Genomic DNA, 19,560 nt, shown 5'->3' with positions numbered 1-19,560 from the left:
AAAATGTTGACATTTTATGCCATTTTTGGATGCTCCTGGGGCCCCTGTTGAGTGTGTGTGAGGTTTCCCGAGTTTATTTTAACAGAAAAGTGCATTTTGAGCAAGTTGAAAAAACTGAAAAAAAACGACATACTAACCCCTTACGTTTTTTTTCTAAAATTGACGCCCTAAAATTTGGGCATTTTATGCCATTTCTGGATGCTCCTGGTGCCCCTCTTGAGTGTGTGTGAGGTTTCCCGTGTTTATTTTAACAGAAAAGTGCATTTTGAGCTAGTTGAAAAACTGAAAAAAACGACACGTTTTTTTTCAAAAATTGACGCCCTAAAATTTTGGCATTTTATGCCATTTTTGGATGCTCCTGCGGACCTGTTGAGTGTGTGTGAGGTATCCCGTGTTTATTTTAACAGAAAAGTGCATTTTGAGCAAGTTGAAAAAACTGAAAAAAACGACATACTAACCCCTTACGTTTTTTTTCAAAAATTGACGCCCTAAAATTTTGGCATTTTATGCCATTTTTGGATGCTCCTGTGGCCCCTGTTGAGTGTGTGTGAGGTTTCCCGTGTTTATTTTAACAGAAAAGCGCATTTTGAGCAAGTTGAAAAAATTGAAAAATTTTGACATTTTATGCCATTTTTGGATGCTCCTGGGGCCCCTAATGAGTGTGTGTGAGGTTTCCCGTGTTTATTTTAACAGAAAAGCGCATTTTGAGCAAGTTGAAAACACTGAAAAAAACGACATACTAACCCCTTACGTTTTTTTTCAAAAATTGACGCCCTAAAATTTGGGCATTTTATGCCATTTCTGGATGCTCCTGGGGCCCCTGTTGAGTGTGTGTGAGGTTTCCCGTGTTTATTTTAACAGAAAAGTGCATTTTGAGCAAGTTGAAAAAACTGAAAAAAACGACATACTTACGTTTTTTTTCAAAAATTGACGCCCTAAAATATGGGCATTTTATGCCATTTTTGGAGTCTCCTGGGGCCCCTGTTGAGTGTGTGTGAGGTTTCCTGTGATTATTTTAACAGAAAAGTGCATTTTGAGCAAGTTGAAAAAACTGAAAAAAACGACATACTAACCCCTTACGTTTTTTTTCAAAAATTGACGCCCTAAAAGTTTGGCATTTTATGCAATTTTTGGATGCTCCTGGGGCCCCTGTTGAGTGTGTGTGAGGTTTCCCGTGTTTATTTTAACAGAAAAGCGCATTTTGAGCAGGTTGAAAAAACTGAAAAAAACGACATACTAACCCCTTACGTTTTTTTTCAAAAATTGACGCCCTAAAATTTTGGCATTTTATGCCATTTTTGGATGCTCCTGGGGCCCCTCTTGAGTGTGTGTGAGGTTTCCCGTGTTTATTTTAACAGAAAAGTGCATTTTGGGCAAGTTGAAAAAACTGAAAAATGTTGACATTTTATGCCATTTTTGGATGCTCCTGGGGCCCCTGTTGAGTGTGTGTGAGGTTTCCCGTGTTTATTTTAACAGAAAAGTGCATTTTGAGCAAGTTGAAAAAACTGAAAAATTTTGGCATTTTATGCCATTTGTGGATGCTCCTGGGGCCCCTGTTGAGTGTGTGTGAGGTTTCCCGTGTTTATTTTAACAGAAAAGTGCATTTTGAGCAAGTTGAAAAAACTGAAAAAAACGACATACTAACCCCTTACGTTTTTTTTTCAAAAATTGACGCCCTAAAATTTGGGCATTTTATGCCATTTTTGGATGCTCCTGGGGCCCCTGTTGAGTGTGTGTGAGGTTTCCCGTGTTTATTTTAACAGAAAAGTGCATTTTGAGCAAGTTGAAAAAACTGAAAAAAACGACATACTAACCCCTTACGTTTTTTTTCAAAAATTGACGCCCTAAAATTTGGGCATTTTATGCCATTTCTGGATTTTCCTGGTGCCCCTCTTGAGTGTGTGTGAGGTTTCCCGTGTTTATTTTAACAGAAAAGTGCATTTTGAGCTAGTTGAAAAACTGAAAAAAACGACACGTTTTTTTTCAAAAATTGACGCCCTAAAATTTTGGCATTTTATGCCATTTTTGGATGCTCCTGGGGCCCCTCTTGAGTGTGTGTGAGGTTTCCCGTGTTTATTTTAACAGAAAAGTGCATTTTGGGCAAGTTGAAAAAACTGAAAAATGTTGACATTTTATGCCATTTTTGGATGCTCCTGGGGCCCCTGTTGAGTGTGTGTGAGGTTTCCCGAGTTTATTTTAACAGAAAAGTGCATTTTGAGCAAGTTGAAAAAACTGAAAAAAAAACGACATACTAACCCCTTACGTTTTTTTTCTAAAATTGACGCCCTAAAATTTGGGCATTTTATGCCATTTCTGGATGCTCCTGGTGCCCCTCTTGAGTGTGTGTGAGGTTTCCCGTGTTTATTTTAACAGAAAAGTGCATTTTGAGCTAGTTGAAAAACTGAAAAAAACGACACGTTTTTTTTCAAAAATTGACGCCCTAAAATTTTGGCATTTTATGCCATTTTTGGATGCTCCTGCGGACCTGTTGAGTGTGTGTGAGGTATCCCGTGTTTATTTTAACAGAAAAGTGCATTTTGAGCAAGTTGAAAAAACTGAAAAAAACGACATACTAACCCCTTACGTTTTTTTTCAAAAATTGACGCCCTAAAATTTTGGCATTTTATGCCATTTTTGGATGCTCCTGTGGCCCCTGTTGAGTGTGTGTGAGGTTTCCCGTGTTTATTTTAACAGAAAAGCGCATTTTGAGCAAGTTGAAAAAATTGAAAAATTTTGACATTTTATGCCATTTTTGGATGCTCCTGGGGCCCCTAATGAGTGTGTGTGAGGTTTCCCGTGTTTATTTTAACAGAAAAGCGCATTTTGAGCAAGTTGAAAACACTGAAAAAAACGACATACTAACCCCTTACGTTTTTTTTCAAAAATTGACGCCCTAAAATTTGGGCATTTTATGCCATTTCTGGATGCTCCTGGGGCCCCTGTTGAGTGTGTGTGAGGTTTCCCGTGTTTATTTTAACAGAAAAGTGCATTTTGAGCAAGTTGAAAAAACTGAAAAAAACGACATACTTACGTTTTTTTTCAAAAATTGACGCCCTAAAATATGGGCATTTTATGCCATTTTTGGAGTCTCCTGGGGCCCCTGTTGAGTGTGTGTGAGGTTTCCTGTGATTATTTTAACAGAAAAGTGCATTTTGAGCAAGTTGAAAAAACTGAAAAAAACGACATACTAACCCCTTACGTTTTTTTTCAAAAATTGACGCCCTAAAAGTTTGGCATTTTATGCAATTTTTGGATGCTCCTGGGGCCCCTGTTGAGTGTGTGTGAGGTTTCCCGTGTTTATTTTAACAGAAAAGCGCATTTTGAGCAGGTTGAAAAAACTGAAAAAAACGACATACTAACCCCTTACGTTTTTTTTCAAAAATTGACGCCCTAAAATTTTGGCATTTTATGCCATTTTTGGATGCTCCTGGGGCCCCTCTTGAGTGTGTGTGAGGTTTCCCGTGTTTATTTTAACAGAAAAGTGCATTTTGGGCAAGTTGAAAAAACTGAAAAATGTTGACATTTTATGCCATTTTTGGATGCTCCTGGGGCCCCTGTTGAGTGTGTGTGAGGTTTCCCGTGTTTATTTTAACAGAAAAGTGCATTTTGAGCAAGTTGAAAAAACTGAAAAATTTTGGCATTTTATGCCATTTGTGGATGCTCCTGGGGCCCCTGTTGAGTGTGTGTGAGGTTTCCCGTGTTTATTTTAACAGAAAAGTGCATTTTGAGCAAGTTGAAAAAACTGAAAAAAACGACATACTAACCCCTTACGTTTTTTTTTCAAAAATTGACGCCCTAAAATTTGGGCATTTTATGCCATTTTTGGATGCTCCTGGGGCCCCTGTTGAGTGTGTGTGAGGTTTCCCGTGTTTATTTTAACAGAAAAGTGCATTTTGAGCAAGTTGAAAAAACTGAAAAAAACGACATACTAACCCCTTACGTTTTTTTTCAAAAATTGACGCCCTAAAATTTGGGCATTTTATGCCATTTCTGGATTTTCCTGGTGCCCCTCTTGAGTGTGTGTGAGGTTTCCCGTGTTTATTTTAACAGAAAAGTGCATTTTGAGCTAGTTGAAAAACTGAAAAAAACGACACGTTTTTTTTCAAAAATTGACGCCCTAAAATTTTGGCATTTTATGCCATTTTTGGATGCTCCTGGGGCCCCTCTTGAGTGTGTGTGAGGTTTCCCGTGTTTATTTTAACAGAAAAGTGCATTTTGGGCAAGTTGAAAAAACTGAAAAATGTTGACATTTTATGCCATTTTTGGATGCTCCTGGGGCCCCTGTTGAGTGTGTGTGAGGTTTCCCGAGTTTATTTTAACAGAAAAGTGCATTTTGAGCAAGTTGAAAAAACTGAAAAAAAACGACATACTAACCCCTTACGTTTTTTTTCTAAAATTGACGCCCTAAAATTTGGGCATTTTATGCCATTTCTGGATGCTCCTGGTGCCCCTCTTGAGTGTGTGTGAGGTTTCCCGTGTTTATTTTAACAGAAAAGTGCATTTTGAGCTAGTTGAAAAACTGAAAAAAACGACACGTTTTTTTTCAAAAATTGACGCCCTAAAATTTTGGCATTTTATGCCATTTTTGGATGCTCCTGCGGACCTGTTGAGTGTGTGTGAGGTATCCCGTGTTTATTTTAACAGAAAAGTGCATTTTGAGCAAGTTGAAAAAACTGAAAAAAACGACATACTAACCCCTTACGTTTTTTTTCAAAAATTGACGCCCTAAAATTTTGGCATTTTATGCCATTTTTGGATGCTCCTGTGGCCCCTGTTGAGTGTGTGTGAGGTTTCCCGTGTTTATTTTAACAGAAAAGCGCATTTTGAGCAAGTTGAAAAAATTGAAAAATTTTGACATTTTATGCCATTTTTGGATGCTCCTGGGGCCCCTAATGAGTGTGTGTGAGGTTTCCCGTGTTTATTTTAACAGAAAAGCGCATTTTGAGCAAGTTGAAAACACTGAAAAAAACGACATACTAACCCCTTACGTTTTTTTTCAAAAATTGACGCCCTAAAATTTGGGCATTTTATGCCATTTCTGGATGCTCCTGGGGCCCCTGTTGAGTGTGTGTGAGGTTTCCCGTGTTTATTTTAACAGAAAAGTGCATTTTGAGCAAGTTGAAAAAACTGAAAAAAACGACATACTTACGTTTTTTTTCAAAAATTGACGCCCTAAAATATGGGCATTTTATGCCATTTTTGGAGTCTCCTGGGGCCCCTGTTGAGTGTGTGTGAGGTTTCCTGTGATTATTTTAACAGAAAAGTGCATTTTGAGCAAGTTGAAAAAACTGAAAAAAACGACATACTAACCCCTTACGTTTTTTTTCAAAAATTGACGCCCTAAAAGTTTGGCATTTTATGCAATTTTTGGATGCTCCTGGGGCCCCTGTTGAGTGTGTGTGAGGTTTCCCGTGTTTATTTTAACAGAAAAGCGCATTTTGAGCAGGTTGAAAAAACTGAAAAAAACGACATACTAACCCCTTACGTTTTTTTTCAAAAATTGACGCCCTAAAATTTTGGCATTTTATGCCATTTTTGGATGCTCCTGGGGCCCCTCTTGAGTGTGTGTGAGGTTTCCCGTGTTTATTTTAACAGAAAAGTGCATTTTGGGCAAGTTGAAAAAACTGAAAAATGTTGACATTTTATGCCATTTTTGGATGCTCCTGGGGCCCCTGTTGAGTGTGTGTGAGGTTTCCCGTGTTTATTTTAACAGAAAAGTGCATTTTGAGCAAGTTGAAAAAACTGAAAAATTTTGGCATTTTATGCCATTTGTGGATGCTCCTGGGGCCCCTGTTGAGTGTGTGTGAGGTTTCCCGTGTTTATTTTAACAGAAAAGTGCATTTTGAGCAAGTTGAAAAAACTGAAAAAAACGACATACTAACCCCTTACGTTTTTTTTTCAAAAATTGACGCCCTAAAATTTGGGCATTTTATGCCATTTTTGGATGCTCCTGGGGCCCCTGTTGAGTGTGTGTGAGGTTTCCCGTGTTTATTTTAACAGAAAAGTGCATTTTGAGCAAGTTGAAAAAACTGAAAAAAACGACATACTAACCCCTTACGTTTTTTTTCAAAAATTGACGCCCTAAAATTTGGGCATTTTATGCCATTTCTGGATTTTCCTGGTGCCCCTCTTGAGTGTGTGTGAGGTTTCCCGTGTTTATTTTAACAGAAAAGTGCATTTTGAGCTAGTTGAAAAACTGAAAAAAACGACACGTTTTTTTTCAAAAATTGACGCCCTAAAATTTTGGCATTTTATGCCATTTTTGGATGCTCCTGGGGCCCCTCTTGAGTGTGTGTGAGGTTTCCCGTGTTTATTTTAACAGAAAAGTGCATTTTGGGCAAGTTGAAAAAACTGAAAAATGTTGACATTTTATGCCATTTTTGGATGCTCCTGGGGCCCCTGTTGAGTGTGTGTGAGGTTTCCCGAGTTTATTTTAACAGAAAAGTGCATTTTGAGCAAGTTGAAAAAACTGAAAAAAAAACGACATACTAACCCCTTACGTTTTTTTTCTAAAATTGACGCCCTAAAATTTGGGCATTTTATGCCATTTCTGGATGCTCCTGGTGCCCCTCTTGAGTGTGTGTGAGGTTTCCCGTGTTTATTTTAACAGAAAAGTGCATTTTGAGCTAGTTGAAAAACTGAAAAAAACGACACGTTTTTTTTCAAAAATTGACGCCCTAAAATTTTGGCATTTTATGCCATTTTTGGATGCTCCTGCGGACCTGTTGAGTGTGTGTGAGGTATCCCGTGTTTATTTTAACAGAAAAGTGCATTTTGAGCAAGTTGAAAAAACTGAAAAAAACGACATACTAACCCCTTACGTTTTTTTTCAAAAATTGACGCCCTAAAATTTTGGCATTTTATGCCATTTTTGGATGCTCCTGTGGCCCCTGTTGAGTGTGTGTGAGGTTTCCCGTGTTTATTTTAACAGAAAAGCGCATTTTGAGCAAGTTGAAAAAATTGAAAAATTTTGACATTTTATGCCATTTTTGGATGCTCCTGGGGCCCCTAATGAGTGTGTGTGAGGTTTCCCGTGTTTATTTTAACAGAAAAGCGCATTTTGAGCAAGTTGAAAACACTGAAAAAAACGACATACTAACCCCTTACGTTTTTTTTCAAAAATTGACGCCCTAAAATTTGGGCATTTTATGCCATTTCTGGATGCTCCTGGGGCCCCTGTTGAGTGTGTGTGAGGTTTCCCGTGTTTATTTTAACAGAAAAGTGCATTTTGAGCAAGTTGAAAAAACTGAAAAAAACGACATACTTACGTTTTTTTTCAAAAATTGACGCCCTAAAATATGGGCATTTTATGCCATTTTTGGAGTCTCCTGGGGCCCCTGTTGAGTGTGTGTGAGGTTTCCTGTGATTATTTTAACAGAAAAGTGCATTTTGAGCAAGTTGAAAAAACTGAAAAAAACGACATACTAACCCCTTACGTTTTTTTTCAAAAATTGACGCCCTAAAAGTTTGGCATTTTATGCAATTTTTGGATGCTCCTGGGGCCCCTGTTGAGTGTGTGTGAGGTTTCCCGTGTTTATTTTAACAGAAAAGCGCATTTTGAGCAGGTTGAAAAAACTGAAAAAAACGACATACTAACCCCTTACGTTTTTTTTCAAAAATTGACGCCCTAAAATTTTGGCATTTTATGCCATTTTTGGATGCTCCTGGGGCCCCTCTTGAGTGTGTGTGAGGTTTCCCGTGTTTATTTTAACAGAAAAGTGCATTTTGGGCAAGTTGAAAAAACTGAAAAATGTTGACATTTTATGCCATTTTTGGATGCTCCTGGGGCCCCTGTTGAGTGTGTGTGAGGTTTCCCGTGTTTATTTTAACAGAAAAGTGCATTTTGAGCAAGTTGAAAAAACTGAAAAATTTTGGCATTTTATGCCATTTGTGGATGCTCCTGGGGCCCCTGTTGAGTGTGTGTGAGGTTTCCCGTGTTTATTTTAACAGAAAAGTGCATTTTGAGCAAGTTGAAAAAACTGAAAAAAACGACATACTAACCCCTTACGTTTTTTTTTCAAAAATTGACGCCCTAAAATTTGGGCATTTTATGCCATTTTTGGATGCTCCTGGGGCCCCTGTTGAGTGTGTGTGAGGTTTCCCGTGTTTATTTTAACAGAAAAGTGCATTTTGAGCAAGTTGAAAAAACTGAAAAAAACGACATACTAACCCCTTACGTTTTTTTTCAAAAATTGACGCCCTAAAATTTGGGCATTTTATGCCATTTCTGGATTTTCCTGGTGCCCCTCTTGAGTGTGTGTGAGGTTTCCCGTGTTTATTTTAACAGAAAAGTGCATTTTGAGCTAGTTGAAAAACTGAAAAAAACGACACGTTTTTTTTCAAAAATTGACGCCCTAAAATTTTGGCATTTTATGCCATTTTTGGATGCTCCTGGGGCCCCTCTTGAGTGTGTGTGAGGTTTCCCGTGTTTATTTTAACAGAAAAGTGCATTTTGGGCAAGTTGAAAAAACTGAAAAATGTTGACATTTTATGCCATTTTTGGATGCTCCTGGGGCCCCTGTTGAGTGTGTGTGAGGTTTCCCGAGTTTATTTTAACAGAAAAGTGCATTTTGAGCAAGTTGAAAAAACTGAAAAAAAACGACATACTAACCCCTTACGTTTTTTTTCAAAAATTGACGCCCTAAAATTTGGGCATTTTATGCCATTTCTGGATGCTCCTGGTGCCCCTCTTGAGTGTGTGTGAGGTTTCCCGTGTTTATTTTAACAGAAAAGTGCATTTTGAGCTAGTTGAAAAACTGAAAAAAACGACACGTTTTTTTTCAAAAATTGACGCCCTAAAATTTTGGCATTTTATGCCATTTTTGGATGCTCCTGCGGACCTGTTGAGTGTGTGTGAGGTATCCCGTGTTTATTTTAACAGAAAAGTGCATTTTGAGCAAGTTGAAAAAACTGAAAAAAACGACATACTAACCCCTTACGTTTTTTTTCAAAAATTGACGCCCTAAAATTTTGGCATTTTATGCCATTTTTGGATGCTCCTGTGGCCCCTGTTGAGTGTGTGTGAGGTTTCCCGTGTTTATTTTAACAGAAAAGCGCATTTTGAGCAAGTTGAAAAAATTGAAAAATTTTGACATTTTATGCCATTTTTGGATGCTCCTGGGGCCCCTAATGAGTGTGTGTGAGGTTTCCCGTGTTTATTTTAACAGAAAAGCGCATTTTGAGCAAGTTGAAAAAACTGAAAAAAACGACATACTAACCCCTTACGTTTTTTTTCAAAAATTGACGCCCTAAAATATGGGCATTTTATGCCATTTTTGGAGTCTCCTGGGGCCCCTGTTGAGTGTGTGTGAGGTTTCCTGTGATTATTTTAACAGAAAAGTGCATTTTGAGCAAGTTGAAAAAACTGAAAAAAACGACATACTAACCCCTTACGTTTTTTTCAAACATTGACGCCCTAAAAGTTTGGCATTTTATGCAATTTTTGGATGCTCCTGGGGCCCCTGTTGAGTGTGTGTGAGGTTTCCCGTGTTTATTTTAACAGAAAAGCGCATTTTGAGCAAGTTGAAAAAACTGAAAAAAACGACATACTAACCCCTTACGTTTTTTTTCAAAAAATGACGCCCTAAAATTTTGTCATTTTATGCCATTTTTGGATGCTCCTGGGGCCCCTCTTGAGTGTGTGTGAGGTTTCCCGTGTTTATTTTAACAGAAAAGTGCATTTTGGGCAAGTTGAAAAAACTGAAAAATGTTGACATTTTATGCCATTTTTGGATGCTCCTGGGGCCCCTGTTGAGTGTGTGTGAGGTTTCCCGAGTTTATTTTAACAGAAAAGTGCATTTTGAGCAAGTTGAAAAAACTGAAAAAAACGACATACTAACCCCTTATGTTTTTTTTCAAAAATTGACGCCCTAAAAGTTTGGCATTTTATGCAATTTTTGGATGCTCCTGGGGCCCCTCTTGAGTATGTGTGAGGTTTCCCGTGTTTATTTTAACAGAAAAGTGCATTTTGAGCAAGTTGAAAAAACTGAAAAAAACGACATACTAACCCCTTACGTTTTTTTTCAAAAATTGATGCCCTAAAATTTGGGCATTTTATGCCATTTCTGGATGCTCCTGGGGCCCCTGTTGAGTGTGTGTGAGGTTTCCCGTGTTTATTTTAACAGAAAAGTGCATTTTGGGCAAGTTGAAAAAACTGAAAAATGTTGACATTTTATGCCATTTTTGGATGCTCCTGGGGCCCCTCTTGAGTGTGTGTGAGGTTTCCCGTGTTTATTTTAACAGAAAAGCGCATTTTGAGCAGGTTGAAAAAACTGAAAAAAACGACATACTAACCCCTTACGTTTTTTTTCAAAAATTGACGCCCTAAAATTTGGGCATTTTATGCCATTTCTGGATGCTCCTGGGGCCCCTGTTGAGTGTGTGTGAGGTTTCCCGTGTTTATTTTAACAGAAAAGTGCATTTTGAGCAAGTTGAAAAAACTGAAAAAAAACGACATACGTTTTTTTTCAAAAATTGACGCCCTAAAATTTGGGCATTTTATGCCATTTTTGGATGCTCCTGGGGCCCCTGTTGAGTGTGTGTGAGGTTTCCCGTGTTTATTTTAACAGAAAAGTGCATTTTGAGCAAGTTGAAAAAACTGAAAAAAACGACATACCTTATCGCTCAATATGTAACGCTTCATGCGGAAGTACAATTTGCTGCATTTAAGTACGGTCGGAAATTACAATTGCTACAGTGTGTTGTGATATATTACCCACCACCTCCTCAGAAAGTGGTATTGATCTGCAATAAGCCAATTTATGTATTTATTTTTTTATTTATATGACTGTATTTTTCTCACCTCAGCTAAGCAATTAGATATTGTATTATTCTTCTTACTTTCCAATTCTTCTGAAAGGATTATTCACACATTGGATGGTATGTGCTGTTAACAGGACGCCGTTTGCATTCAGCGCATTCTATCATGATCATTTGGAAATCTGGAAGAAGACAAACACAGGGACAGGACAGAACTTATGTCTTATAATTGAATGTATTCACATTACATCAACTTAGATCAGTTCGTGATGATCATCTTCAAATATATTCATGTATGATACATACCAATAGGCACTTCCAGTAAGTCTGGCAATATTGAAGCCACAGTATCGTGTCTAAATTACAAAATGGTAAAAATAAATAATGTCATTCTAAAAGTTGTTGTTTTAAAATGTCTTTACTGTACAGTTTATATTCATATCGTACAAAATGGAGCATCAACCTGCAAGGGAAAGATTCACAAAACCTGCGTGTATTTGGATATAATATTCTTTTTTCTAAGTACACATTGTAAGTGCAACATATGAGTGACAGGAAACATATTCATCATGTGTCTGCTACTATAAAAAAAAAATACTCAGCATTTGCTTACACAATTTTCAAGGTGGTTTGGTTGTGTTACAATGATGCTACACGTGTGTGACAGTTGAATAGAACACAATCAAGACATAAGCGATACAGCTTAAATAAAAGTACTGACTTGTTATGTTTGCACATAAAATAAAGGAATCATTAAATCATCACCGGGGGGTGTGCATCACCCCCAAAACGCCCAATAGTGTGTGATGAATGTCGACTGTCACCACTGAAAATCGCTACTTAGCAGTGTGTAGGTCAACGAAGGAAGCACAAGGAGAAATACTGAATGCACACGGGGCCTTTGGAGAAGCCATATTTCAACTGAGTACCCCTTAATGCATCACCTCACCCGTCTTTACTAAGTTAGAGCAAGAGCAAGAATGTCTGTGAAGAACAGGACAGTATAGGACACAAGGTTCCAAAGACACACACATACATACACAAATGCAGCCTCCCCAAGTTTCGAGTTGGAATAAAATTACATTCACAAAGCCGTCAAAAACACACCTGTCAATTTCTCCTGTCAGTCCTACAGCCTCAGTTACAGGGAAGCACCCGCTGTGGCATACATTGAAATAGGAAAAAATAGGCAGCAATAAAGTCTCCACAGCCTGGAACAGTCTTACATGATTACCAGCAGTGTTCGTTGTCCCTAAGAAGACATGGACTCAAACTATGGATACAGCGAGATCACAATTGGATGATTGATTGACTTGTGACTGATTGAACTCCAGATTTGAACATGGCATCTGTGGCACATCAGGGAAAAACTCCACTTTATTATTTGACATATTTGAATGTTTGAGACGGACACACAAACGGACACGCCAAGGCTGAGCTTGAGTGAAAAAAGGTTGTCCTCTCACTCTGTGTGGAAGTGGTAAGTTTTAGGCTTCTTTGTCTTTCTTCCCCACTCTGAAACATTAACTATCGACAGCAGTCAGTAATCCTGTAGCCGTTGCAATGCTACGTAAACAAAGGATAGAGTATAAAGGTGACTATAGGGTGCTACTTCATGTCTACAGGGCTCTAATGGTCGGGTCTGGAACCAATTAACAGTGCTAAACGAGGGCTTACTCTAATTCCATCACTGATTTGATTACCTTTTTGGAAAGTAATTATTACTAAGAAGAACGCGGTGGACCAGGACTTGAGTTGGACTTAGACTGTGCCCCTGTTCCCTACCATGTCCATGTATTCTCGCTGTGAAGAGATGTAAAATGTCGGTACTTTAAAAATTTTTCAAATTTTCTTGTCAAAAATCATACAACACGATATAGGAGAGTATTAATGTGTCGAACATTTTGTGATGGATTTTCCTGAATGTCAACCTACAGTACAAAATTTGTGTGAGATACAGTTAGGCCCAAACGTTGAGTTAAAGTGCATTTGTATCTTATAGCTCCCATTTCCGTATACAGTAAAACCCCTGCTATTCATGGGGGGGTTACCTTCGTAGACCATCTGAAAGTAATTGATAGGGTCAGAAAAAATTATAAAACCCTCCTGCGACCTTGCAGTTGACATTTTCCTCAGATTTTGGATCAACATTTGCAATAAAAGTGCCTGTTGTAATCATTATTGGATTGCATTCAGCTCCAGAACCCGCCCTTTCTCTCTTCGGTATGCCTCACGCACACCGTGCATATTAGTTTCCCTTTTCTGGAACTACGGTGTGTTCATGGGCCACCAAAAAAGTGGGAAATTTAAATGCTTGACCAAAAAAAAACTAAATTTGAACATTTTACTTGTATTCTCACTTTTATAAATTATTACCGATTTAGGGTGAATTAATCTTCATCCAAAAAAAAATCTGCAAATGTTAGCGCATGCACTGTATTTTTTTATTTTGACTTTATGGAAGTTATTAATTTTTATCCCTGATTATATAGGACAATTCCAAGGAAACAAGACCTTTTGCACCATTCTAATTAATTCACAACACAATTCTAGCTAAACAACAACAAAAATACATGTACCATATAAAAAAAGTACTTTAACTAAAACTGCACTGTGTGTAGGTTATCAGACTGGACCCTGACTTGCAGAAGGACCTCATCTAATTGATGCCCGAGTCGGTCTGTGTATGGTGGTTTGCTCCCTGAGTTGCCAGGAGAGGATTCGTGCCGTCTGTGCTTGAATGCGTTCCATGCACATCTTCTAAAATAACAATAATATCCCAGCATGTTGTCGCCGTTTGCACAAATACTACCGTGTGAGAGCTTTACTTTCAATCTCGACAGATGAAGGCTTCCTGAGGGTTGAAGGTCAACATTTTTGTAGGCTTCACATGTGGAGGAATAGAGCATTATGTACATTACAAGACATATTGTACGTACAGATTTCAAAGCCAGGAGGAAATAATGGAGAAGGAAATATATTGCATTATTAGGCTTATGGTACTGTGAGTGGAATACAGTGGAACCCCGCTTTTTGCGGGAGTTGCGTTCCGAGGATACCGGTGAATGGGAAAAAAAAAAATAAAAAATTGACACACTACTTTTGACACACAATTTGCTCCTAAATATACCTCATGTACTAATTAAATGCATTTAAAGTATAAAATGTTTGGGATGTCCGATAATTAGCCCACAATGACGCTACATTTACAACACGTGCGCTCATTCCACCACAGTGGTTGTGTAATGTTACACATATCGGTATCGGAAATCAAGACTTATACAACATCGGCATATCGGTTTTCAGCAAAAAAAGCCAATATCGGACATCCCTAACACACACCACTACTGGTAGTCAGACTAGCGCTTTAGGCTAGCAGGCTAGATAATCCACATCATATATTAAATTGTGTTTTCAGTTAAGTTTTAAAGGGGAACTGCACTTTTTGGAAATTTTCATTCACAATCCTTACGTGAAACATGAATGTGTCCATGTTTCTTTATCTTTGCTGTGCATTATAAAGCCAGAAAAGGAGTTAATATGAGCTAGCTAACAATGCATGCAACTGGGACACACCTATTTCGACTACAAAGCCCTGTAAAAATTGTTGGAAATACATGTTGTGATCATGCAAGAACAAGTACACTGATGATATCATGTAATACTTCAAGTATCTTCCATCTTTTGATGATTTAAAACACGTCACAGCATTTTTAGGTTTTAGGGTCAAAATAGGTACAGGTATTTCCAATGACAGCCATTGTTAACTAGCTCATATTAACTTGTTTTCTTGCGCTAAAATGCACAGAAAAGGGGAATAAATATGTGTTCATGTTTCACATAAGGATTTAAGGGCAGCTCGGCCGTAGCCAATCTCAACTGTGGTGCGTTCAAGGAAATCTCCACACTGAAAAACATTATCAGAGAAGTATAAAGACGAAGTATAAAAAACGTGTGGCCTTCCTAAGACATGAGACACATTTGAGCTTTATTAGCGCAAATTTAAGAATTTTGACCAACTGAACGGAAAAACTGCCTATTTTGGGCAAAGAAAAACTGTTGACTGAATGGGGATCCACTGTATTCCACTTGTGCAGCCACTCTGTCTTCTTTTTGATGTGTGATATCTTCCAACCACCTTTACAATACCTGAAGAATCAGGCCTGAATAAAGATCCCTTTGAGTAGTTCTATTTGGAAGCAAACCCTTATTCGCCTTTTCCACAGAGAAACCAAGCATAGACTGACTGAAAGACGTGGACACAAAAAACACGCGTGATGAGGTTTGGCATACATGCATAACAAAACAACAAATGCAAAAAAAATATCATTTATATAAATATCGGATTGTGTATAGTTAACCCAAGGGCGAGTGATTGATTTTGGCAGAAGTTAAAGGAATGACACCAAGGTTCCTCATTCATGTACTCCCTTTATACAGTATTCCATAAACACTTTATGGTCCATTTTAGAGCCCAACTCCAAAACTCCTGCTGAAATCCAAGCACAAGTACAAGTAACTAAGATGTCCATACGTATATAATTGCATTCAGAAAATATTTATATATATATATGTATATATATATATATATATATATAAACCGGCAGCAAATTTCTTCAGTCCCATGTTACCACACTGTGGTTGAGGTCTGCGGAGTCAATCTGCCTCTTCTCTTAACAGTAGCAAAAGAGTCTGTATTCCAAAGGACATGCATAATCTCATATTGCAAGATGGAAAGCTCCTTTAAATGTTTGGTGGAATCAAATATTTAGATAAAATGTGTAAAGTACAACATTTCCCACCCTGTTTTAGTTATTCTTTGTAGGCACACATTTCCCAATCTACAGTGTTGTGTCTAAAGTGATGTGCTGGCAAAAACTGGAGTCAGTAAAAAGTATAAGAAAAGAAGAAATACCTGTCCTAGTCCTAGACTCACACTATGTCTCATTCACTGTGGGTCTCCCTCCACAGGCCACTCCGGTTCCTCCACGCCCTCCTCGGGATCCTCCCCTTCAACCAGCTCCTCTCTGCTGCCTTGCTCCTCCTCCTCCTCGTGAATTGCCAAAATAGGCTCTGCTACATTGTTCACGAGGACGGACTCAGCGGCTTGGCCCTGCTTCTGTGCCTCCTCGGCGATCACTTTCTTCCACATCTCATGGTTCTCCAGCAGATGATGGGTGATCTGGCAGAATACTTTCCTCCTTTTCTTGGAGGCTGCTTTCTCTAAAGAAAAAGGCAAAACGGGAATAAATGAACGCAACTAGAAGGGTTTGTCGTACATTTGCAGTCATCCCTTGCTATATCGCTATTTAAACTCTATTGTTTCAAATATTGATCACCGTAAATTCCGGTACATGAACAGTTTTGTGCATATACTGTATATACTGTATATATTTATTTGACAGGCGCCAATCATAAGCTATGAAAAAAAAATCACGACAAGCTTGTCAAGCCACTGACTCACGGTGTCATCTTAAGAACAGCATTAAACTCATCACACAACAACTTAACACTCAAATGGTATACATCATACGTTATCAGAAATATACAAACATTCATTTATTCATTTTCTACCGCTTATCCTCACGAGGGTCGCGGGGGTTGCTGGAGCCTATCCCAGCTGTCTTTCATGCATTCATACCTATGGACAATTTGGAGTGGCTAATTAACCTAGCATGTTTTTGGAATGTGGGAGGAAACCGGAGTACCCGGAGAAAACCGGGTGGCCGAGATGGCCGAGGGTGGCATTGAACTCGGGTCCTCCTAATATACATGTACCAGTTTAAGTTTAAAATGTAACTAACTAACTAACTAACTAACTAACTAACTAACTAACTAAATAATTAATTAAATTATTTTTTTTATTTAATTAATCTATTTAATTAATAATTATTTATTCATAATTATTATTTTTTATTAAATTATTTTTTTATATTTATATATAAAATAAATATAATAAATAAATAAAAAATAAAAATAAAAATATTTATTTTATTAAATATTATTAAAAAATAAATTATTAAATTAAAAAAAAAAAAAATAAATAAACAAACAAACAAACACAAATAAATAAATAAAAAGAAAATACAGAAAATGGTAATGCTAATTCTGCCTCTGTCCACCAGAGAGAGCCAGAGGACCCAGAGCCCAGAGGGAGGCTGATGTCATTGCAGTGCCCCAATATGAATGTGTTGCTCAGACGCCATGCCTCATGGGAAAACCTCCATTTTGAACCCATATTGGTGCATGTTTGTATATTTGTCATGCACACCTTCAGAGTGTTAAGTTGTGTGATGGTCATCCAACACAAAGGTTTAATAGATAATGTACGTTTTGCATCGCTGCCAATGACGCAAGTTAGATGATGTTCGATGCTGGAGCCCAAGCACACATGATAAGAAACACGATGTGGTGAGAACACAATGGCATACGTGATGACTCCGAGCTGGTGGACGTGTCTTCCTCTGCAGTGTCTTCCTCCTCGTCCTCCTCATTCTCCGTGCTTTCGGTCTCCTCCGCATCCGTCTTGGGTTCCACCCATCGTCCCGGCATGAGGCAGGCAGAGTTGTACGAATTGCACAGAGGTCCCACAATGTGTGTGATGAACGACTCCTGGAGTTTGGCCAGCTGTGGTGCGGCTCGGTCCATGAAGGGGCTGATGGGAAGACCCAGACTGGACTCCTCATCGCCCTATATGTAATGGAACCATCATGAGCACAAAAGTAGAACTAGAAATAGGCATGGTTATCTTCTCATCTTTCATGATCAAGGACCGTTCTCTCACCTGTTCATAAAACTCATTGACAATGCCTTCTGTCCACTGTAAATGCAGGTCCTTACACTTCAGGGGGCCATTGATGTCGGCCAGCTTGATGCACATCTGGCAGACCAGCAACCTGTCGTTCTCATTGGACCAATCAATCCCAGTAGATGGATCATCCCCCACCTAGGAAATCAACATATATTCCATATTTTTTATGCTTAGACCACATCTGGAAGCTCCTAAAATGTATTATTTGCAACAAACAACATTCGTCCCTCAAAACCAAAAATGGGGAGCACATCACCCCAATTCTGGCCCCCCTGCATTGGTTGCCTGTTCGCTTTAGGATTGATTTTAAGATTTTATTGTTTGTTTTTAAGGCGATGAATGGGCTGGCCCCCAAATACATCTCGGACTTCATCCAAATTTACTTTCCAGCGCGGTCAATGAGGTCCGAGGGCCAGCTCCAACTTGTGGTGCCCAAGACGAGACTTAAGACCAGGACCAGGGGAGACCGAGCTTTTTCTGTGGTTGGCCCCCAAGGTATGGAACTCTCTCCTCTCCCAAGTAAAAAAGGCCCCCAACATCGAAAGCTTTAAGTCAGGGGTCTCAAACTCAATTTACTTGGGGGCCACTGGAGCTAGGGTCTGGGTGAGACGGGGCCGCATCAGGTTTTCAAAAAAAAAACAAAAAAACGCATTTATTAAAAACAGAAAAATATACAAACTTTTTCAGTGCTTTGGTTCTGATTTTCTACAATAAAAGCTCTGATAAAACATTCCACTGTTCTCAAATATCTTACTTTTTATTTTTCTGCACAAAATAAGATGAAAAATAAATAAACAAATCAAGAATAAAGAAAATCAATCAGTAATAAATAAATATAATAATAATAATAAAAGGGCAAATAATAAAAACTTAAGAAACCACATATAGTTGGTGGGTAGACAAATGATTTTTTTCATATTAAAATGAACAAAGCATTATTAGAGCCCTGTAGACATGACAAAACACGACTATAGTCACATTTATACTCTTTTTATTTACAACATATTGCGCAACTGCAGGGTCTTGAGACACATGCTAACTCGCAAACTAGAGAGCTAGCGACCTAAACGGTAGCCTTCAAGTTATTTCCTTTCAACTTAAATAGCCAAAAACTTACCACTTCCACACGGATAGGGAGGATAACTATTAACAGTTATTTAACCTTTAACATGAACATGAATCAAACGTAATCATTTTTTCTGGGTACATGATACCATACAGCATCCATATCAAACTTGCGCGGGGACGCACTAACATTAAACTTTCATATCAAGGCGGGGGCCACATTTGGCCCACGGGCCGCATGTTTGAGACCTGCTTTAAGTCTTGTCTTAAAACCCACTTTTATTCTCTGGCTTTTAACTTGGTGTTTTTTCCTTTTCTTTTAATTGATTTTGTTTTTTAGACTTTTACTGCTTTGCTTCTTGTTTTTAATATTTTAACCTATTTTTATTTATTTATTATTTTATTTAATACATTTATTTTATTTATTTATTATTTATTTTATTTTTATCTATTTTACTAATTTATTTCTTAAATGATCTTTTAGTTTTGGATTATTATTTTTTATTTTACTAGTCTGTGCAGCACTTTGGAAACTGTTTATAAAATGTGCTATATCAATAAAGTGGATTGGATTATTTAGCTAATCGGATGGAAATGATGGCTTTGGAAACCTACCTTAGCATTGAACTCGGCAAGAAAATCAAAGTGTTTCTTCAAATCCGTGGCCAGGATGGCCTCGATGACCAGGAAGCGGAATCGCTTGAACTCCACGTGGTCCAAGTTGATGAGGAAGTTGAACTCCGGTCGGGACAGGAAGAGGTTCCAGGCCGAGGCAGCGTGGTGGTTTTCTAAAACTGAACGGTCGTTGTAGAGTACCGCCTGTTCACACATAAACACATCGAAACTGTTTTGAAGCGTGTTAAGTCCTGGCCTATGTCATGTTTTTATAAACATAAACACGTAGGTAGAACATGATTATAATACAT

At 38.2% G+C, this 19,560-nt stretch overlaps 1 protein-coding gene across 1 annotated transcript in view; it reads right to left on the bottom strand.

Annotated features, from left to right (window-relative positions):
- Positions 1–11,002: 11,002 nt before the first annotated feature.
- Positions 11,003–19,560, bottom strand: part of LOC131130824 (cGMP-inhibited 3',5'-cyclic phosphodiesterase 3A-like) — a 92,819-nt gene continuing 84,261 nt past the window's right edge. Inside the window, exons 11-14 of the mRNA XM_058074864.1 lie at positions 19,250–19,453; positions 17,543–17,704; positions 17,190–17,448; positions 11,003–15,981 (exon numbers count right to left, since the gene is read on the bottom strand). Coding sequence (XP_057930847.1) covers positions 15,707–15,981; positions 17,190–17,448; positions 17,543–17,704; positions 19,250–19,453 — 900 coding nt within the window. The 3' untranslated portion in view covers positions 11,003–15,706. The remainder of the gene's footprint in view (positions 15,982–17,189; positions 17,449–17,542; positions 17,705–19,249; positions 19,454–19,560) is intronic.

This window comes from Doryrhamphus excisus, chromosome 6 (assembly GCF_030265055.1).
Source record: "Doryrhamphus excisus isolate RoL2022-K1 chromosome 6, RoL_Dexc_1.0, whole genome shotgun sequence".
Classification (NCBI taxonomy): domain Eukaryota; kingdom Metazoa; phylum Chordata; class Actinopteri; order Syngnathiformes; family Syngnathidae; genus Doryrhamphus; species Doryrhamphus excisus.
Note: the sequence above shows the minus strand (reverse complement) of the source record. Positions and strands in the feature narration are given on the sequence as shown.